Source organism: Eurosta solidaginis, chromosome 1, assembly GCF_040869045.1.
Source record: "Eurosta solidaginis isolate ZX-2024a chromosome 1, ASM4086904v1, whole genome shotgun sequence".
NCBI classification, from domain to species: Eukaryota; Metazoa; Arthropoda; class Insecta; order Diptera; family Tephritidae; genus Eurosta; species Eurosta solidaginis.
In genome coordinates this window covers 29,698,950-29,722,700 of record NC_090319.1, presented here as the reverse complement: position 1 = coordinate 29,722,700, position 23,751 = coordinate 29,698,950, and the positions used below count along the sequence as shown (strand labels likewise).

The 23,751-nt window shown below is 36.0% G+C and overlaps 1 protein-coding gene across 11 annotated transcripts in view; it reads left to right on the top strand.

Annotated features, from left to right (window-relative positions):
• Window positions 1–23,751, top strand: part of side-VI (sidestep VI) — a 592,575-nt gene that overhangs the window by 531,941 nt on the left and 36,883 nt on the right. For all 11 annotated transcript variants that reach the window (XM_067783988.1, XM_067784020.1, XM_067784031.1 and 8 more), the window contains one exon: window positions 22,994–23,156. In XM_067783988.1, the coding sequence (XP_067640089.1) occupies window positions 22,994–23,156 (163 nt within the window). The remainder of the gene's footprint in view (window positions 1–22,993; window positions 23,157–23,751) is intronic.

Here is a 23,751-nt window from a genome sequence, read left to right as displayed (position 1 = left end):
CTGATCCACCTTTATGGCTATATCCCTAAATAGCGTCCACAAATAGAACTATGGCCCACTCCCTCATAAAAAACTCATTATCACCTTTCATTTGATACCCATATCGTACAAACAACACATTCCAGGGTTATCCTAGGTTCATTTTCCTACATGGGTATTTTCCCTTATGTTGTCACCATAGCTCTCAACTGAGTATGTAATGTTCGGTTACACCCGAACTTAACCTTCCTTACTTGTTATATATAAAGATAATAACAAATATCTATAATTAGGTCAAAGTAATATGCTGACTCAGCTTGCATGTATTAGGAATGTTGATACTTTTCAGTTTGTAAGTATTATTTATTTATTTATTTATTCATATTATAGTCTAGGACAATCAGAACCTCCTTACAGACTATTTACTAATATATCTTAACTAATAAATATAAAATATTCAAATAATTTCATTCAATAGCAGTTTAAACCTAAATTTATTTAATGCAAAATCAATATCTATAGAATACAGCAAATTAAACTCCCTCATTGCCCTAGAAATTGGAGAGTTGGAAGCATAAGTCGTTCTAAATCTATCTAACCAGAAAAAATCGTGACATCGAAGGGTTCGCGATGGTACATTGAACCGTATACGTTCTAAAAGATAGAGCGAGTCAACCGTCCCATTGATGATATCATATAAAAATGTCAATGAAAGCATTGATCTTCTACTCACTAAAGATTTAAGGTTAATTAAAAGACACCTAGAACTGTATGTTGGAACAGGGTCCTGAAAACGCAAAGACCGGAGGGCAAATCGCAAAAATATTTTTTGAATACGCTCAAGTCGGTCTATATGGCAGGCATGGTACGGCCTCCAAATGAAAACAGCATATTCTAGTTTAGACCGCACTAGGGTTGTAAATAAAAGTTTTAAAGTATAAGGATCACTAAAATCCATACTGAAACGGCGAATGAACGCGAGTGTGGAATAAGACTTCGCAATGACATAATTAATCTGACTGTGGAATAGAAACTTCGCATCAAAGACTACACCAAGATCTGATATTTCATCAACAACCCTCAGCGTAGAGTCCCCAATATGATACGAAACAGGAAGAACTTTTCGAGTTTTAGCAAAGGTAATACTAAAACATTTACTTATATTTAAAAGCAGACGATTCCGTTTACACCAGTCCATTACGTTATCAAGATCAGCTTGGAGCATAGTGGACTCAGATTGAGTCGTGATTGATGCAAAAATTTTCAAGTCATCAGCAAACAATAAGAATTCAGCATAACTGAAACAATGACGTATGTCATTAATAAAGATAACAAATAATAAGGGACCCAACACGCTCCCTTGGGGTACACCAGAATTGGCAGTAAACGACCGCGAAGAAATACCATCTACCACAACAACACAGCTACGATCTGCCAAGTAAGATCTCACCCAAGATAGCATACTAGAATTGAAGCCGAAGCCAGCAAGTTTAGATATTAGTAATGAATGGTTGACTTTGTCAAAAGCCTTCGAAAAATCGGTATAGATAGTATCAACTTGCGCCCTCCTATTAAATGAAGAAATACAGTATTCAGAAAATACTGCTAGATTAGTTACAGTTGATCTGCCAGGCATGAATCCATGCTGATTAGGTGAAATCAAGGTCTTTACTGCGAAGAATATTTTATCCTTAACTACAATTTCAAACAATTTCGAGACAGTGGAAAGTTTAGAAATAGGACGGTAGTTGGCAACATTACTTTTATTACCACTCTTGAATATGGGGGTAATAGACGTTACCTTCCAAGCGTTTATGAAATCTCCATTCCTGGGAGATTTATTAAAAATTAATAAGATTGGATACGCAACTGCTGCAATATTTTTAAACAAAAAAGAACAGAACCCATCTACATCCATTTGCACTGACGACTTGATCACCGAGATGCCACAAATGACATCTTCCAGAGTCAGGGACAATTGACCAAAATTAATAGGGGTGTCATTTTCCGTATCTAGTTCCTCGGTGAGAAACGTCCCAGTATCAAAATTCGCCCCGAAAAAATCAGCAAAGAGGTTGACAGCTTCGCCGAGGGAATACGCAGATTTTCCATTGTAAGAAACTTTAGATGGGATACTTGCACACGACTTTTTAGCCTTAACGTAACGCCAAAAAGATTTAGGGTTTAACTTAATATTCCTTTCAAATTTAGCAACATACTCTTTATGAAGTTTCTTACTCAAAGATTTAAACTTACTTGAGTATAATAAATATTTATCCTTATGAAGACGCATCTTCGATAATTTATACCTTTTAAAAAACTTATTCCTTAAATTTTTAAGTCTTTTCAACTTTCTTGTATACCAAGGTATTTTGTAACATTTCCTTTTCACTGAAGGAATTGAAGTGGAGCAAATTTCATTGACTTTAACTTTGAAAAGATCAAAGCATTCATTTACACACTTCCCAGAAAATATAGTATCCCAATCATGCAAATTGATTCTATCGCTAATGGCATTAAATTTGCAATTTTTGAAACAGTAATTATCCGGTAGCAAATCTAAGTCGACATTTCTAAATTCGTAAAACTCCAGTTGCAGGACAAGAGGAACATGATGCAAGCCGGGGCATGACAGAGGGTCGAGACATTCTTCCAAAGAAAAACTCATATCTTCACTTAAAAAAATTAGATCTAATGTTTTAAACAGTTTATTTAAAATTGAATTAATTTGAGTAAGATTGACGCTTAATAAGATGTCAACAACATACGTTTCGGAAAAGCTAGTTACATTGTTGGGGTACAAAGTTAAACTCCCACCCACTGGCGCCCAGCTCACATCTCCTATATTGAAATCACCTAAAATACAAAAATTACACTCTGATTTCGTAGAAACTAAGTCTATAAGATTATCAGTATGTGCTTTATACAAACTGTCAATACTACCAGGCGGAATGTAAGATACACATATAAAGAGTGTCGACGACCCATTGACACATACACACAGTTGATCCAACCGAGTGTCCTCATTCTGCAGTGAAATAGATGATGAGTGATATTTACGCCGAACAGCAATTAAAGTACCACCTCCTCGGAACAGGCCAGTTTTTAACGTATCTCGATCTTTTCTATATACGTTGTACATTTCGGGATCAAAATACTCGTTGTCATAGAAATTTTCATTTAGCCAGGTTTCCACGAAAACGTAAACATCATAACCCAAAAGTGAACTAAATTCATATACTGCTTTAGACTTAGTTCTAAGCCCAGAAGCATTTTCATAATATATACTATTTTTAGTGTAACCACGTATATGTAAAATAAGAAATTTTGTATAAAAGGAAATGATTATCTCTCCTTTTTGTGTTTGAGGCAATCTATAGTTTTTTATGTAAACGGGAGTGTCGTCCTTCATGTGTAATTTTTGTTTGTAAAAATTATTAGAGGAAATTGGTTCTGTTTCTAGTGCAAATATGTCTATGAATTCTGTGCATAATGGTGTTAGCTGCGAATTTACAAATTTTGGAAAGTTTTTGGTTAGTCTTTTTAATTTTTCTATATCATTGCTATTTTTATTGTGTGTGCTTTGAATTAGTGTATAAATAAAAAAATAAATGTAAGGCGCGATAACCTCCGAAGAGATTTTAGGCCGAGCTTCTCTTCCAATTTGCGTAGTGCTCCTCTTGGTTTTCCCTACAAATTGGCCGGACGGGACTTACATGTTCATCACGACTATGAACGGCATCTGCAAGGCTTATGAGTTTTCACTGAGAGCTTTTCATCGCAGAAATACACTCGGAGCGCTTGCCAAACACTGACGATGGGCGACCCCGCTTAGAAAAATATTCTTCTAATTGAAAAAGTTTATTTCTAAAATTTTGATGTTGCTTTGCCCGGGGTGTGAACCCAGGACATACGGCGTGGTAGGCGTAGGTAGTGTATAGTCATCTATATTTTCAGTATTAATTTTATGATTTTGAATAATTGTGTTTTTATTTGTTGTGTTAATAATTCCGACGAAAGTTTGATCTTTATTTGTGATTGTGTTTGCTATAAAAATTCCTACAGATAATTGTTGATGGGGTATGAGGATGTTTTTACTATCAGTGTTTACTGTTACTTGTCTAATGACTTCAGATCTAGCAGGGATCGTAATTGTATTAATAGACAGACAATTTGTCAAATGCATTGTTATTGTTTGGGGAAAATCATAAGGTCTTAGGATTAATTTATCCTCTGTTTTTCTGTAATCTAAAATACAATTATATTTGTATAAGAAATCTAGTTTTATAGTTCCATTGCATAGGATTGGGAAATCGTCTTCTACAACATGAAATTTATGATAAATTAGTAGGTCATCGCATTTTAAATCAGCACTAACTGTGCCTAATGTGCTGGTTATACCTTGACGAATGCCCTTTAAATCTGTAATTTTTTCTGTATTTACTTTAAGATTATTACTGATTTGGTTCTTTTTAATAATGGAGATATCTGCTCCAGTGTCCGTTAAGAAATTTGATATTGAATTGTTTAATGTTGTTCTTGTAGATATATAACTGTTTATGTGTAGATTTGGTACACATATTTTCGTATCTACTGATCTTGAAGTGGAGTTTCCTGGTTTTCCTGCTGGGTGCAACTGCGCACGTTACGTGTCTGATTGTAAGATCTATTACTATTTTGGGTTTGCGATACTCTTTGGGAATTATTATTATTATTTGATCTGAAGTTATTGTTGTATCTTGGCTGGGTCTAAATCTCCTACCTCGGTAACTTCCATAGTTGTTACTGCGGTAACCTCCACGAAAATTACTCCGGTATTGATTTTGTTGCCGTATGTTTAAAATTTTATTCGAGCTGCCCGTTATTTCTGTTCAGCTATTTGTTAATTTGGAGATTGCGTCATTCATTGATGTGAACGTACCTGCTTGCATGCTCATTTTAACCTTGTCATTGGATCAGTTTTTACACATAGCTTTTACTGCTGCTTGTGTTGAATATCTCATTGCCAAGTCTGAATTGTGTCCGTCCGAGATATAAGCTCCTTCTAAAGACCTAGTAATTTTTTCTATTTCTGCGGCATATTGATTTGCAGTTTTGCTGGATGTTCAGGAGTTTAGCTGTTCAAACTTCTACTGATTCACCCTTTATTGCTGATTTTAACTTCAAGTTTATTTGTGCGATTGTATTTTCGTTACTAATGAAATTTCTTGCCGTGCCTTTTAGCTTAGTCTTTATTATTGTTATTACTAAGGCTTCGTGGGCATCTTTGATTTGGTCAAGTATATCAAGAGCGTCTAGGAAGCTGTGCAAATTTTCCTGCTTACCATCAAATTACGGTAGTACTGACGAAGCAGTTTTAATGAACTCAACTACGGTTTGCGTCATTGTTATATATATAACTGGGAAATCTAATGGTTTATTTTCTTCCACTGATGTAGTCTGACTCAATGAAGGTGATGGAGTCCGGCTCCGGTGAAGTTCTGAGAAAATTAAATTAAAGTCAACCTAGAATTTCTCCTCTACTGTGGTTGGTATTAGTATTTCTATATTGTGTCTCGCTAATGATGGTACTAATTTATCCCGTACGGTGGATAAAAATTGGTAAGCTTCTTTTTGGTGCTCTTTGGTGAGTATTTGATTTACTGTATTGATCAACTGTCCTATATTATTTAGTGCTTCTAAGATTATGTTCAAATGTTTTACTATCGTTTCTGTTTTTATGGTAGTATTTTTGTTTATGCTCTTGTATGACTTATCAACTTTTGATTTTTCTTCAGATAATTTATCATAAATATCTTGCCATGTATTAATTTCTTGTTGTATTGAATTTTTCCTTAAACGCGTTGTACATTATTCAATTGTCTCAATTTGTTATTTATATAATTTTTTTATTAGAATTGCAATTGCGACAATTAAAAATGTAGTTACACAAACAAAAATACTCAACCATTTATCTGAAATTTCTTCTTTATTTTCTATTTCCAGTTTTGGTTCATATTTGACCAACTTATCTTCAGAATTTTTCTCATTACTTTCATTACCAACTTCGTATTCTGCTATACCAATTAGGATAGCATTTAATATGTTTCTCCACCATGCCATTTTTAAAGAATTAACAAAAAAAATATTTATGTTATATATTTTTTTTCTTTATTTATTTATCAAAATGTATATAAAGTCGCTGCGCTCACAAAAACAGGCTATGTGTTTTTCAGTAACTTTTCAGGAGATCAAAAAAACTTATTTCTGATGTCCGTTTTGCAAATGTCGTATTTTTGAAATATTTTACGGAATGTGTGAAGGAAAAAAATCATGTTTTTTAAACCATTACGACGTGATAAATATTTGCGCCGTTTTATAGGACATAGCTGCTTTCAAAAATGATTCAAATTTGCTTTTGACGTTAGGGAAATATATGAAATTTTTGCCGTATTTCCTCATAATGCTTAAGGCTTGGTTTCCTCCAAAAGCGGTACCGCTATGTTACGACCGCTAAATAGCGGCCGGTTTACTCACCGTTTCTAGCGGCAAAGCTTTCTTAGAAACTATGAAATGTTACGGCAGACGAGTTGCAAAAGTTAATTTTACATTTTTGCAAGTTTTTTTTAGTTCTTTCATAACTTTTCTTTTAATAAACTCACAAGAAAAAAATTTCCATTCAAAAATGTTGTTTGTTTTATAAATAATTTGAAATATTTGACAAAATATTCACCGCTTTGACAATAACGGTTGGAAAAAACGGCGATAAACGAGTTTCTACCGTCATAACAGCAAGGTTGTTTTATGCCCGGCCGCTATATTACGTTACGGTGAACTTCACCGTCTTCTTAGTTTCCACATAATTACTTTTACATTGCAATATTTTTGACAACGTACTCTAACTCTATGTAACGGCCGCTATGTAGCGGCACCGCTTTCAAGGAAACCAAGCCTTTACTGTGATGAATCCCCAACGCCCTGGGAGAAACTGTTTGCTTAGCATTTCATTTCTCTCCCTAATGGGGAATACTCTCGCCTCATTGTGTACATGGTGCTCTGGGGACTTAAGAAGACAGCCCATAGCGGTTCTTAGGGCAGTATTTCGGCAGGCCTGTATTTTGTTACAGTGAGTAAACTTTAGGCTTGGCGACCATATCGAGGTCGCGTAGCATGCAATTGGCCAACCAATTGCTTTGTAAGTAGTAATGAGCGTTTCTTTGCCTTTACCCCAAGTGCTGCCGGCAAGAGATTTGACGATTTTATGGCGGCTCTGGACTTTCGGTACAGTTGCGGTTGCATGCTCTCCAAAATGTCACACCCAAGATTTTAGAGTGTAAGACAGTCGGTAACATGATGCCGATGTCGGGACCAAATATATTATATTGCACTGAGTGGTGGGTATAAACGCGGGACCGCCTCCATTTCCGCTCTCGCAGACGTTATGTCCAGATCAGGTATGCAATGCAGATCTTGCTGTGTGTGGTCTCATGGATCGCTGAAATGGAGATGTAATGCCGCGTCATGAAATCAACTATCTCCGTGATATTCCCAGTTAACCCATTAAAGTTTAACTGCAGAATTCTGAAGTGCAACGGGGGAGACGTCTTCCCCCGGGGGTAAGTGATATTAGACTACGTCTCAGTTGAGGGAGGCCATGATGCAACTGTTGTTGTGGCCTTGGGACTGGACGTCCCTGGGTAAGCATTTTAGTACCCGGTGTAGTTGGGTTTTGCGGCCTGGCGGCATGGCACCATAAAACCCGTCGAGGGGTTTTCGTCGCTGAGACCTGAACATCTAGGAAAGTGGCACCGTCAAGGCAGCACCTACATTGGTCAGATGTCGCAAACATATACATTCATTGCTGCCAAATTGTGCAAAAGTTGGTAGGGACTAAGAGTCTGTTTCCCTGACCTACTCGAGTGCTAGTGCCCAAAAGAAGGGAGAAGATGACGGGGCGGGTGCTACCGACTCTACTACGGACATTGTAGTTATGAGTAGGAGCGGCCGTATGAGCTGGCGGCGCCATCTAGCCTGAGCAGCAGCGGGTACTTGTTGTGGCTTACTGAGCAGCGGGGCAGCTTGAAGGCGCAGACTACGGGACGCCCTTGGGTGTAAACAGCAAGAAGCCACAAAATATTTATAAAATTTACGAGGACTTCGAGTTTTGGGGCATAGCCCAGAACTTCCTGTCCGATGCAACCATCCCTTGCAGGCAACACACTAACAAGACCGCCCTAAAAGATTGTTTTCCGGTAAACGCAGCAAAACCATTTCTCTGGACCGGGGTCAGATATGGGTCTCGATTTGGGTTCGATGCTCTCCCGGAGCAGGAAAATATGCCACAGCCCCGCTGCAACCATCTGCTGGGAGGAGGACAATTTGTGGGAGGGACGCATAGAACCGGCTGCCTTTGGAAGTGAGATGGTTTGTAATTATTTTTGACATTGAAATCAAAGCAATTTCGCCAGCGATTAAAGAAAATTATAAGGAAGTATGTACATAACCGTTTTTCAGAGGACTTCTAGTACTGTGAGCACATAGCTGTTTTCGATCACTTCTAAACCAAAAGAGATATAAAAAAACGGCGTATGCAGAAATGTGGGTTTTTTATAGTGATAATAAAATATGCAAAAAAAAAATAAAATTTGAAAAAAACACATAACTGTTTTCCTTAGCGCAGCGACGATATATACATATATATATAGCCCTATTAGGGAAAACCGTCCTAATCATCCTACATATTTCCTTTTCTGTAGTTGTAGGATTTATTACATTTCTGGCGTTGGTTCCCTAGCCATTCCTATATATTTGCAGAGAGTTTTCAAGGATTCTAATTCTTTTTTGAGGTTCCTAGTTTTTATTGTATTTTCATACCATCATTGGTGGGGGTATAATTAAAAGCCCTCGGCATTCCAACTTGCTCAATTAAAAAAAAATTTCTTTGGTTATTCTCTATTTCATAATATTTTAACTTTTTCTTTTAATTTTAAGCCGTCTAAATGCTTTGTCTAATTAAAAAAAAAAAAATTCCTAAGCAAAAACAAAAGTTTTTGCTCATGGTTAAGCGTCCATAAGGCCGCTCAATTGATTCTAAATTTTATACCTATTTTGTCTTAGCTATTTTTCTATTGCCGCCAGTCTTGTTTTTTTTTTCAGCCCGTCCTGTCAAAATTGCTCAATTTTCCTTAATATGGTATTTATTCCACCCTTTTTATGCATAGTAAATGCAGTTTGTTGATTGCCATGAATATGTTAAGGTTTGCTTATCGGGTATGCCTCCACTTTGTTTTACTTTCTCATGCTGCCTTGGTTCTTTTAAAAATTGAAATCGGTTTCCTTCTGGTCAAGTTGACGTAGAGCCTCGGTCAGCCATATCGCTTTAGTGCGCTTTCGAAATTATTTGGTAACTTGGTAGAAATCCCAGATTTGGCAGGATTTCTGTAATGTCCTGCTTTAGCTGTTTTGTAAGCAGGATCTTAAGATCTTCTTCAGGATTTTCCTTCAAACCTGCAGGATCTCTACCAATAAAGTCTTTTTAGCGTTGCTTGATCAGCAACTTTTTACCTTAAAGGTCGAACTGGCAGGATCGCCATGTAAACTTTAATATAAATAAAGAGGAACGATGTTTATTGAAGAAATGCATTTCTTTTTGAACAAAATTTCTTATTTTTCACATACGTAATTACACTAAGGGTATCTACATTCCTAATACATACGTTCTGTGTCAGCATATTACTTTGACCTAATTTTAGATATTAGTTATTATGTACATAACAATATTTTGGCAGGCACATTGACAAACTGTTAATGACATTCAGTCATATTGTTAGCGAGTTGGTCAATGTGCGAGTCAAATAGAGTTAACGATTATAAACAGATATGGCTCTGGCTGTCGGCATTTGTATGTAATGTTGAAATGCCGTTGTGTTGGGTTGAACAGAATTTATGTGGGTCGATGTAATTTGAATGCAATTTGAATGTGTGCGTTCGATATTTATATACGCAAAAAACGTATTGACGGAGAAGTGCATAGTGCTACAATATTAGCGATTTCGATTCATGACAACACCGCTAGTAATGAACGCTGGACACCAAAAACAGCAAGGTAAGAGGAGCAGCATAGACATGGACACAGCAAATAAGAGCGCACATTACTCAGCCCTATATGTACATACACATATATACATAGAAGGCAAGGTGAATATGAGGTGTTGATATATGAGAAAATTAAATGCGCTATTTGCGAAAAGTCTAGACCCTGGAAGAAATAGGAGTAGGAGGCAAATCAGTATATAAAAGCAGCGCAAGCTTAGGAGTAGTCATTCAGTTTGATTTAAACACGCTATAAGTGAAGTACGCAATTATATTAAATTGTGAAGATCTACTACAGTAGTGCTGTTAACAGAAACCAGAAAGCTTGCGTTTATATGTTCGATAGTTCAGTGATGCGAACGAAAGGCCCAGAATTATCGAGAATTCCAAAAATTTGTTACAATATCAAAAATAAAGCTTTGCGCTTTTCATATAATAAGAAATATAAAACACCCGTCTAAGAAAATGTTCAAAATTCAATGCGAATTTCGCGAGACCTACAAGTTGTACTTCATGAGACTAAAATTGCTTGTACTACAAAATAGCTTACCCAGAAAAGTTGATGAAATTCGAAATAAAAATATCATAATGTACAGTTTCTTCTCCACAATTTATAGACATTTTTTTGTTAAATATTCTAAAATAAAATAAGGAAGCACTTACGAAATTGAATAAACAATTTGACTGCTTTTCTCGTGTGCGCTACTGTACCTCATGAAATAGTAAATTTACTTTATAGCGCTTATATCGCTTCTCTAGATTAATCTATGTTAAAAAAAAAATATCTTTATAAAACTAACTTTTAAACGACTTATTGATGACAAATCTTACTTTTGATTTCATTTATTCAAAAACTAGTGGCTGTTGTACGACTATTAAAATATAAAATAAATTACATGCTTTTCTTTTTTCATTCGTAGCTTCTAGTTTTATTCAAATATATGTACATCTACATATTTATATATTTTATTTTAAAACATATTTAGTATGCGCGTCATTTCTTTCAAGTTTTTAACATTTAAAGTGTCGTTTACAAGCGTTTGGCACAAAATTTTACACACTCATAAAATCCATGTCACTGCACAGCAAAAGCGTGAGAGTGAGTGACAAGCAACACTCATTTTACTGCCCATCAGTGTGTAACGCAAGCGAATATCCCAGTGATAAAACAACATCAAACTTATAAGAAATAATTTTATTTTACAACAACAAACATATGGCTGAAATAAAACTAGCCCAGAGCAGATCAAACCCAACTTAAACTTAGCTTTCCACCTTCCTCAGGGAGTCTGATTGTACTGTATAAAAAATAAAATGATGCCAATGAAAACACAAACCTAATATAACCTTATTTAACGTGGCTTCTTTCACAGCAAGGGCTTAAAAAGGAATCTTTCAATAAGTTAAAATAAACTTTAAATTTTTTGGTTCAAACTACACCACTTGAAACTGCAAAGGTACCGTTAGAAGGGGTCAAGGTCTTGCGCAAGGAACTCGGGCATAGACTCAAGGGGCACAGAAGACCCCCAAAATGCTGCTTCTGTGCTACAGGATACACGTTTTCTTCAATTTTTAGCTATGAAATCAGAAGTGTCACATGCTCGAGGAAGGTTAGGTTAGGTTGAGGTGGCTGCCCGAGGGCACACTTAGGCCAGTGATATTAGGCCCGTTGTGATACCACAAAAATACAGCGTTAACTTTCCTCTTCCCACCATATTGAGAACTTAATAAAAGCTACTACATGCTCAGAAGCACCTAGAAAGCGCTGCCGTGCTCCGCTTAATGTCGATTAGTTGCAGATGAGGTGAACTACTGATTCCTCATCCTTTTTACAATTCCTGCAGCATCGACGATAAGGCGCTCTTAACCTTTCTGCATGCCTACCTATAAGCTAATGTTAACCAGTACCCCCACAAGTGTGAAAATTGTATCCCTACTTAGGTTGTACACGTGACGAGATCTTATAGGAACCCAGTTTGGCCAGCTTTCCTTCGATTTTCGATACCCCGGTGTTTGTAGCCATCTTTCGTCGGCTTGAAGGTGGATGCGTTCTTTTAGCATTAGCTTGCATATGGCCAGGGTCATACCTAAGCAATCTTGGTCGGGAAGAATCTGACTGGTTTTACCCAGCCTATCGTGTTCGTCTGTAATGCAGTTTCCCTCGATGACCCTATGCCCAGGGACCTATGTGAGGTGTACACGGTTCTGTTGGGCCATCTCTTGAAGAGATCGGCGACACTTTACTTGTAGTTCAAAATTGAACGAATATGATCCAAGCCATGCTGTCGCTGAAAATTAAGTTTTCTTTGTCGACATTGTATGTCCATATCCTAACTGTGGCTTCCAAAATGGCTGAAAATTCGCCATAGAATATATTGCAGTGTTCGGGAAGTCTGCAGGAGAGCTGTGAGTCAAGGTCCCTCGAGTCTACTCCACCTTCAACTCTACCGTTTAGCTTGGAGTCGTCCGTGCATTTGGAAATACTGCTGTCAATAGCAAAGTACGTCTCCGACTCCGTCCAGTCATCCCTAATGGGAATGTTTATCTTAAAGTTGGTTTCCGCAACTGTTGTGGTCGCATAGCGACACGTGCAAGGAGTAAGAAAACTGTATTTGTTTATTATACTAGAGCGTCCTGTGGCCATGTTGTTCCAACACGACAACTCCCTTAGGCGCAAGGCTGAAGTTGCCGCGGCTCGAGGAAAGATTCAGCCAAATAACTGTTAATAATATTACCGAAAAAATGCTAAGCAGCAACAAATTAGTAACTTTGTAGAAAACAAACTTAGACCAAGAAAGCGTTACTGGAACGCAGAAAAAACAGAAGGATTTAAAAAAAACGACAAATATGGAACATCACTTTGAACTTATGCGTAAGCGGTCCTGGAATGGGCGGTGCTTCCAAATGGGTTGTTTTTAGTACACGAATACATGGCTGTTACGACGATGCCTTGAGCATTTTCCATCCTAACCCATAAAATGGAACCAGCCCAGTGGCTTTTAAGCTGAAAAATAGTTAAAACACGATGTTAATGGAATATATAAAGAAATATTTGGGTTTGGTTTCGCTATTATCCCTAGAAGGCGTACGTCAAATACAAGTTGTTTGTATGACAAGAAGTCCTGCCGCACTATTTGAAATCTGAACCAATACTAGATAAACAAGTAAGGAAGGCTAAGTCGGGAGTAACCGAACATTACATACTCAGCTGATAGCCTTGGAGACAAAATAAGGGAAATTCACCATGTAGGAAAATGAACCTAGGGTGACTCTAGAATGTGTTGGTACGATATGGGTATCAAATGAAAGGTGGTAATGAGTATTTTAAAAGGGAGTGGGCCTTAGTTCTATAGGTGGACGTCTTTTCAAGATATCGCCATAAAGGTGGACCAGGGGTGACTCCATAATGTGTTTGTACGATATGGGTATCAAATTAAAGGTATAAATGAGAGTTTTAAAAGGGACTGGTGCTTAGATTTATATGTGAAGGCGTTTTCGAGGTATCGACAAAAATGTGCACCAGGGTGACCCAGAACATCATCTTTCGGGCACCGCAAATTTATTTATATATTCTTGCGAATGTTAGCAAGACTAAAGGGTATTGCCATCTCTATGCCGATGCTAAGCAGTGACGTGAATGCACATCAATAATTTAATCATTTTTGTCTACACCTATGTACGTACACGCAGCAGAGAAGAGATGCACAAACACATGCAGATATCTTATCTGATATGCTCCTAAAGGTATGCAATTATAATTGTTGAAGTGTCGCTCACACATACAAGCGCATGGGGTATGAGAGAAGCTATAGAAATTATACATCTGTAGTTGTAGCTGAGAAATTTATAACTAACTAGCAAGTTCTGGAATTTGAAAAGCCTAGAAATATGCAACGAGGAAATCAGACAGTATAAAAAGGCGACAACAGTAGAGGCGAGAATCAGTTTCATTTAAGCTATCAGTCAGTTTGGTTATCAAGCAAGCTAATTGCAAAGTATAAGTGTTATTGTGAAGTACTTTAATAAAGGCCATTTTTCCATTATTCAATATTGGAGTTATTTATTCAACAGTTTAGTGATTCGAACTTCGCAGAAGATTGCAAATAAGAGGACTTGCAGTAAAATCGTTACAATATGTAATACCACGAACAGTATTCTTGCCATAATTCCAAGGGTTTTTGATTTCCCCCTGCAGAACTTTTTCATTTGCTTATACTTAAAATGGCAGGTGTCACACTAATTTTACAAAGTTTTTTCCAAAGTTATATTTTGCGTCAAAAAACCACTCCAATCCCCTTGCTTCATCCCTTTTTCGTATTTGGTATAGAATTGTCATTTTTTTCATTTTTCGTAATTTTCGATATCGAAAAAGTGGGCGTGGTCAAAGTCGGATTTCGGCCATTTTTTATACGAAGATAAAGTGAGTTCAGATAAGTATTGAACTAAGTTTAATACAGATATATCGATGTTTGCTCAACTTATCGTGTTAACGGCCAAGAGGAAGGAAAGACGGTCGACTGTGTGTAAAAACTGGGCGCGGCTTCAACCGATTTCGCCCATTTTCACAGAAAACAGTTACCGGCATAGAAGCTATGCCCTTACCAAATTTCACAAGGATAGGTAAATTTTTGTTCCACTTATGGCATTAAAAGTATTCTAGACAATTGAGACGAAAAAGGTCGGAGCCACGCCCATTTTGAAATCCTCTTTTATTTTTTTATTTTCTTGAAGCATATCATTACTGGAGTGGAATGTTGACATAATTTTCTTATATACTGTAAAGATATTACATTTTTTGTTAAAATTTGACTTTTAAAATTTATTTTTTAAAAAGTTGGCGTGTTAGTCAACCGATTTTGCTAGTTTTTTTATAGCACACATACAGTAATAGGAGTAACGTTCCTGCCAAATTTCATCATGATATCTTTAACGATTGCCAAATTACAGCTGGCAAAACTTTTAAATCACCGCCACACTTTTTGTCCAAACTTTTACTAATTTTCTATTCTGCGTCATAAGATCAACCCTCATCGCTTTATCCGTCTTTGGTAATGAATTATCGCACTTTTCCGCTATTTCGAAATTTTCGCTATCGAAAAAGTGGGCGTGGTTTTAGTCCGATTTCGTTCATTTTAAATGGCGATCTGAGATGAGCGCCCAGGAACCTACATACCAAATTTCATTAAGATACCTCAAAAGTTGCTCAAGTTATCGTGTTTACGGACGGACATGGCTAAATGAATTTCTTTTTTCGTCCAGATCATTTTGATATATATAAGTCTAAATCTATCTCGATTAGTTTATGCCGTTACGGATTGCCGTTATGCGAACAAAATTAATATATTCTGTGAGCTCTGCTCAGCTGAGTATAAAAATTGTTTAAAACTTATTGGTACTACTATAGGGATGTTTGAATATTTATATTTATCCACATACACAGCTATGTACATCTATACATATGAACTAGCTTTTTGTTTTTACATCTTTCGACACGCCCTGGGGAATAATATACTTGTTATGCAATAACATACATATTTAAGTACTCCTACGAAAATTGTTTTTTTTTTTTTTTTTCATTTTACGCTTATGCCAACAATTATGAAAACTTGCATAGGTTCTCGGTTTTTTAGTACTTATATGTATGTATGTACAAATGTCAAATACATACATACTACATATATATCTATGTATATTTAACTTTTTTGCCTTTGGCATTTGACACTATTTTGTTACAAATTTCTTTTAGATATGTTGACAGGAAACTACAGATTTAACTTTATTAATAATATTTGTCAAAATATTTAAAGAAAATATTTAGTTTAGCTACATAAAAAACTTTTTTAAGACCGACATTTTAAGAGTCATCTTCAATTGCTATTTGTTTGTATATACATGCTAAAGTATTCAGCAGACTTGTTCTGCCCGAAAATTAGTTTGCCTTCATTTCAACTACCGAATCCATTTCCACTTCAAATACCGTTTCCATTCTCATTCGATATCTGCTCCCAAAGCCATTCCTACTCCTAGCTACACTCTCATATCCACTCTTAGTCCCATTCCCATTCCCTCTGTTTCGCTTACCTCGATTCCCGCATATATGGAATACTTGCTTAACCTTACAGGCCGATTTCTATATCTTTAGTTCTATAAACCACTTGTATGTATGCTTGTTTGTAACTCTCTAGGCTAGGCGCGCAAAGAAGTTTAGATTAGGTTAGGTTAGGTAAAAGTGGCTGCCCCAGAAATGTGAGGGACACACTTAGGCCGGTTGGGCCATTGTGATACCACTGTGTGGGCTATAGCCCTTCCTCCTTTAGATGTGTAGGAATTTGAACCAATTTGACCTTCTGATGTAGCGTAGAATATTTTTGATTTCCGCAAAGCCAAGTTCTGCTAAACACTCGACGAAATACTTTTTCAGACATCCCATACGTATACTGGCCAGAGCAGGGCATCTACAGAGGAAGTGCCCGAAGCGCGCAAAGGAGAGTTAGGCCCATCTAGCGGCAACTATTGAAGACTCGCGGCAGTGGTTAAATAACTCGCTACAAAACGAATTGTGCTTAATAGCGGAGACTCGAACCTCTGTGCCATGGCGTGTTTTTTTAATTTTTTAAACTACAGAAATTGTTTTTAAACTATATTTATATTATTTTCTTTGTTTTACTCCCACTTAATTCCTCTCCCTCAAATTTCCTCTATTTTTCTTCATCTCCTTTCCTTTTCAAGGTTCCTCTCCTTCTTATCTCCATTTCTCTACTAAAAATTTCCTTCCATTTCTTCGCCCTCTCTATATTTTTCTACTGGACACCCTTTTCCTTTTCTACGTCTCTCTAATTTTAGTTTTTCTCTTTTTCTACCTCTGCTTTTTTGTAAAACTCTTGCTTTCGCTCTCTCTCTTCTGCTTAACAACCGCCTCTTTTAAAAACCCTCACCAACACATCCAATTGCATACCCATATCACAAAAGCACATTCTGGGGTCATCCAGGTTCAAATTTTGATCGGTATCTCAGAAACGGGACCACATATGGAAGTAAATCTCAGTTAGAAACCATGTACGAAACTTTACGAAACTAACGCAGCTTTGATTTTTAAAACTGCTTCATCCGATCTTGCATTCGCTTTTTATACTCAGCGTGCATTGCACACAGGTTATATTAACTTCGATTGGATAACGGTTGGTTGTACAGGTATAAAGGAATCGAAATAGATATAGACTTCCATATATTAAAATCATCAATATCGAAAACAAATTTGATTGAGCTATATCCGTCCGTCCGCCCATTAACACGATAACTTGAGCAAATATTGAGATATTTGCACGAAATTTGGTACACGAGCTTATCTGGACCCAGAATAGATTGGTATTGAAGATGAGCGAAGTCGGATGATAACCACGCCCACTTTTTATATATATAACATTTTGCAAAACACCAAAAACATGTTTATTTAGAAAATAATGCACCTAGGATGTTTACATTTGACATGTGGACTGATATTGAAACTCTTGATGAAAACTTGAAAAGAAGAAAAAATTTTAAATGGGCGTGGCACCGCCCACTTTTGATGAAATCAATTTTAAAAATATTAATAATCATAAATCAAAAATCGTTAAACCTATCGTAAAAAAATTCGGCAGAGAGGTTGCCTTTTTCTACAAGGAATGCTTTGCAGAAAAATTATCGAAATCGGTTAAGGACCACGCCCACTTTTATATAAATATTTTCAAAAGGGTCGTGGACGAATAAAATGAGCCATGTCTATGCAAATGAGAGCTTTATATCAATGGTATTTCATTTCCCAAATGGATTTATAACAATAAATAGGAAAAACTCAAAATTTAAAAAATGGGCGTGGCAGCGCCCCTTTTATGGCTAAGCAGTTTTCTATGTTTCGGGAGCCATAACTCGAAGACAAATTAACATATCGTAATGAAATTGGGTACACATATTTTCCTTGTAGCAGAAAATATTTCTAGAAAAAATGGACGGGATCGGCTAAAGACCACGGCCATCTTAGATATAAAACAAGTTTAAAAGGGTCGTGGGTAGAATAATAAGTTATAGCTTAGCAAAAAATAGTTTTGAATCAATTATATTTCGCTTATCAAGTTTTATTGTAAGAGGAAATGGGGAGACATTTTTTTTTAAACGGGCGGTGCCACACGTTACGTAGAAAAGTAATTTACCTGAAATGAAATGTACAATTGAAGCTTACGCTGTGTCCAACTTTCATATGTGCGATCAATATATGCTTTTATAGATTTTTGTCTAAATGATTTAGGGAAAAAGTCAGATTTTTGGTTACTTACAAAATAATTTCGGAGCCACTCCGGCTTTCTCTGTGCTGTTTCGGTGTCGTTTTAGGGCTATTTCTGCATCACAACAGCACTTTTTGGAATATATCTTGGGATCACTTATTTATGGATTGTGATCGATATCTGCTTGAGATGGTTTCCTAATAATATCGCCTACATCATTTTGTAATTATTTTCATAGTTTCTAGATTGCTCTCAAGATTGCTTCGGGACTTTTTCGGACAGTTTTATAAATGTTTCTGGAGCTTTTCGGAAGCTGCTCGAGAATCGAGGAGGGTAGCTACGAACTTTTTTCAAGCTTCAAAAGAGTAATAGGCTTCATCTTAATAAAAAATCCAGTATATACTTCCTTCTGTGTATCTCTGATAGTTTGTCTCCAAACTAATTCGCAAATGTGTGCACTATAACATCGGGATAATTTCAGGAATGTTTCATGTTTCTTTTCGGTAATTTCTCGTAACGGATTCTCAAGACCATGTCGAAAATATACGCAATAAATTTTGGTCTTAAAAAATCGACAGCAAAACTTCCACATTCAAAAGATTTCTTTAAAGAGCCACCTAGCGACATTTCTTATGCTCATGTGGCAATTTCGTGGATTTCTAAAGAACATATTTTAATTTCGACATTTAAACCAATCACAAAAGAATTCGAAAAAATTTTACGAAAATTTCCAAAGTTTTATTTGGAGATCTTTAAGTGTATTTGATACAACTTCATACGGAATCATGTATAACAGATTAAATAATAACTTATAGTAAGGAGATGGGGTAGTGACAGCAGCAAATCATACATAAGAAATACTAGAGGTATTGCAGTTCGCTAACTGAGTGTTACCATACAGATAATACGCAGGAGGAAGCCAACAATGAATGGTTTAATATAATGTATGCATATTTAAATATAGTGTTTATAATAATATACATATATATGTGGTGGGATTAGATATTGAAAGAAGGGTTAATAACCACAATAATAATAAAATTTAGTTTGAGTTTATGTTCATGAAATATGTGAGTATATTAGGGTGGCCCTTATAAGTGAAATAAATTATTTTTTTCCACGTCACTCCCTCAGGCAACAGTATCAAGGTCAACAATATGACTTGTAAATGTTGGTATCGATTGAAGACGGCTAAAAGGTGTGTTGCAGAAGTCAAAATTAAGATTGCTTTTTGGAGATTAAAAAGAAAACAAGTGAGGAAGGTTAAGTTCGGGTGTAACCGAACAATACATACTCAGTTGAGAGCTATGGTGACAACATAAGGGAAAATAACCATGTAGGAAAATGAACCGAGGAAAACCCTGGAATGTGTTTGTATGATATGTTTATCAAATGAAAGGCATTAAAGAGTATTTTATGAGGAAGTGGGCCATAGTTCTATAGGTGGCCTTTTCGAGATATTGCCATAAAGGTGGACCAAGGGTGACCCTAGAATTTGTTTGTACAATATGGGTATCAAAAGAAAGGTGTTAATGTGTATTTTAAAAGGGAGTAATCCTTAGTTCCATAGGAGGACGCCGTTTCGAGATATCGCCATAAAGGTGGGCCAGGGGTGACTCTAGAATTCGTTTGTGCAATATGGGTATCAAACGAAAGGAGTTAATGAGTATTTTAAAAGGGAGTGGGCCTAAGTTATATAGGTGGACGCCTTTTCGTGGTAACGCAATAAAGGTGGACCAGGGGTGACTCTAGACTTTGTTTGTACGATATGGGTATCAAATGAAAAGTGTTAATGAGTATTTTTAAATGGGAGTGGGCCTTCGTTCTATAGGTGTTCGCCTTTTCGAGATATCGCCATAAAGGTGGACCAGGGGTGACTTTAGAATATGTTTGTACGATATGGGTATCAAATGAAAGGTGTTAATGAGTATTTTAAAAGGGTGTGGTGGTAGTTGTATATGTGAAGGCGTTTTCCAGATATCGACCAAAATGTGGACCAGGGTGACCCAGAACATCATCTGTTGGATACCGCTAATTTATTTATATATGTAATACCTGCCAAGATTTTAAGGGTTTTTTATTTCGCCTTGCAGAACTTTTTCCTTTTCTTCTACTTAATATGGTAGGTGTCACAACTATTTTATAAAGTTTTTTCTAAAGTTATATTTCGCGTCAATAAAACAATCCAATTACCTTACCATGTTTCATCCCTTTTTTCGTATTTTTTTATAGAATTATGGCATTTTTTTCATTTTTCGTAATTTTCGATATCAAAAAGTGGGCGTGGTCATAGTCGGATTTCGTTCATTTTTCATACCAAGACAAAATGAGTTCAAGTAAGCACGTTAACTAAGTTCATTAAAGATATGTCTATTTTTGCTCAAGTTATTGTGTTAACGGCCATGCGGAAGGACAGACGGACGACTGTGTATAAAAACTGGGGGTGGCATCAACTATTTGCTAATTTGCAAATTTTTATTAAGCGTACATTTAGTAAGAGGAGTAACGTTGCTGCCAAATTTCATTATGATATCTTCAACGACTGCCAAATTACAGCTTGCAAAAGTTTTAAATTACCTTCTTTTAAAAGTGGGCGGTGCCACGCCCATTGTCCAAAATTTTACTAATTTTCTATTCTGCGTCATAAGTTAAACTCATCTACCAAGTTTCGTCGATTTATCTGTCTTTTGTAATGAATTATCGCACTTTTTCTGTTTTTCGAAATTTTCGACATCGAAAAAGTGGGCGTGGTTATAGTCCGATATCGTTCATTTTAAATAGCGATCTGAGATGAGTGCTCCGAAACATACATACCAAATTTCATCAAGATACCTCAAAATTTACTCAAGTTATCTTGTTAACGGACGGACGGACGGACGGACGGACATGGCTCAATCAAATTTTTTTTCGATCCTGATTATTTTGATATATGGAAGTCTATATCTATCTCGATTCCTTTATATATGTACAACCAACCGTTATCCAATCAAACTCAATATACTCTGTGAGCTCTGCTCAACTGAGTATAAAAAATTAAAACTGAATTTTTGATATCTAATAATATTTGAATACATTGAGTCTTAATATGGCAATGAGCTTCGATCCCTGTACAACACGCCTTGACTGCTTCCAATCGGTACCAAAACTTATATGTGATATTACCAATTATAGCACACTCGATTATTTTAAATCATAGTATTCAGTTTTAATTTTTTAAGACTGAATAAAGAAATTTGACCTTTGACCCTTGTGTGAAACTCCTTTTTGTCTGCAATAAGAACCAAAACTTGTATGTGATATTTTTATATATGTGGTGTTGGTGAATGTGAAAAAACCATTGGTTTTATTTATAAGGACCACCATAGTGATATTAAAAGAAAAGACAGGCGCGATAACCTCCCTAGAGATTTTAGGCCCAGCTTCTCTTCCAATTTGCGTCGTGCTCTATTTAATTTTTCCTACAAATTGGCGGGCCGGGACATACTTGTTTTTGTTGACACTGAACGGCATCTGCAATGCAGATGAGTTTACACTGAAAAGCTTTTCATGACAGAGATGTTATTATAGGCAGAAATCTTATTATAGAACTTGTTATTAGAACCGTTGGCTAAACCAAAACGAGAAATATAATAAGAGTCATCAGTTTACTACGAGTGGCGAGTAACTCGCTGGAAGTAAAAAAAAATTGATGCCTAATGCTTTCCAAGAGAGACATTTTCAATTGTCACGCATTTATCCATGCCCTGTAGGCACCTTATGCAAATGTGATTTTTCGAAAGAGAATTAATTAATTAATTAAATACAGTCAGCAACGAGTGACGTGTCTCGTTATATTTATCCTCTTTGGCTCAACGAACACGTGAGCATTATTTGTAGGAAAAAATTTGTTTCACTTTGTAATCATTAAGTATTCGCAAAGCTGGCCAATTGGCATTAATATACAGCTGCGATTATGAGAATAGCAATTTAAATTTTTATCAAATTTTAAATTTTGTTACTAAATTCTTTTTTCGATTATTTGAGAAAAAATGTCGATGAAATTTGCAAGTACAGCTATGCAAACCAATGTCAGAAGCATTTTCGAAAAAATTTTATGAAAATTTTAAACATATCATTTAGAGTTGTTCCAATGTTTTCCAGTATGCAGTGGCAATCAAGTTAAGACTAAAAAATGGCAAGTTATGCGCCTCCTCGGAGGTAAGTTGCGCCAAGTTTTTACTTGTTTTCCTTTTTGAGAGTGTTTAATGTTCTACTTCATATGAAGGGCGCTTTCTTTTTTGAATGGTAGAAAGTCCGAAGCAGCCTTCGGAAATAAAATATTCAAAAATCAATGAGGCCTGTGAGGGGCCTTTTACTTATCCTCTCTAAAATTGATTAAGCTACAAAAAATCTCAAAAAAAAAAAAAAAAAAATTCAGTGAACTCCAAATAAAAACTTTTTGAATACATTTATAAGCTGGCTTGCATAGTTTCAGTTAAAAAATTCTTAGCAATTTTTTCTTAAAACATCAAAAATGAAAAACAATAAAAATTAGATTGACGAAATATGATAAAAAATGTACGCTGCTATTTTCGTGTGCGCAACTGTGCACATTTAATAAAAATAAATATATTCCTCATAGTAGCGGTGACTTTTTATATTTGCTTACATTCATTTTATATTTTTCATTTTTTTTATTACAGGAAATGGATTTTGGCACCATTATGTGTTGGGCAGATAATAATGTGGGTCAGCAAAAAGAGCCATGCGTTTTTCATTTGATTGCTGCTGGTAAACCTGAAATGCCAGCAAACTGTACAATATTTAATCAGACATCGGATTCGTTGGAAGTTTACTGTGTGGAAGGTGAGTAAATTTTATTTTCAATTTATTGAAATGTGGTGATTATTTCGGGCGTTGATCAAATTTTATATTAAATCCAAATCCGAGTCAAAAGCTTAAAATTATGTATAGTGACGGATTTGTAGTAATAGTAGTGAATTTGCTGTTCTCCCCGCGTCCAAATCCCTCTTTTTTGCCTGAATGTGGTTTTTAGAGTTGTTGGGAAAAACTCTTCTGAGCTGCTTAGTATTTTTTTATTGATATTGTGGCGAATATTAGCAATTTTGACACATCACTATGCTGCTTGTAATAAAAATGCTGCGAAACAACAACAGCAATGTATGCAGAAGAGACAGCACACAATTACACAGTAACAAAGAGTGCAGACGAAATTACGCTCACGTGTATGTACACAGCAAAAAAGAGCGCAGACGACATTATATGAACTACAGACGCACATTTATGTACATATATAGACAAAGCCAATATGGGATACAGAAACGAGAAGTAAATAAGAAACTACTCGGGAAGACTGTTCGCGAAAATTGAAGACTTTTATAGAAAATAGTGATTAGCCAAAAGCTATATAAGCAGCGCAATCTAAATAATAATTGATCAG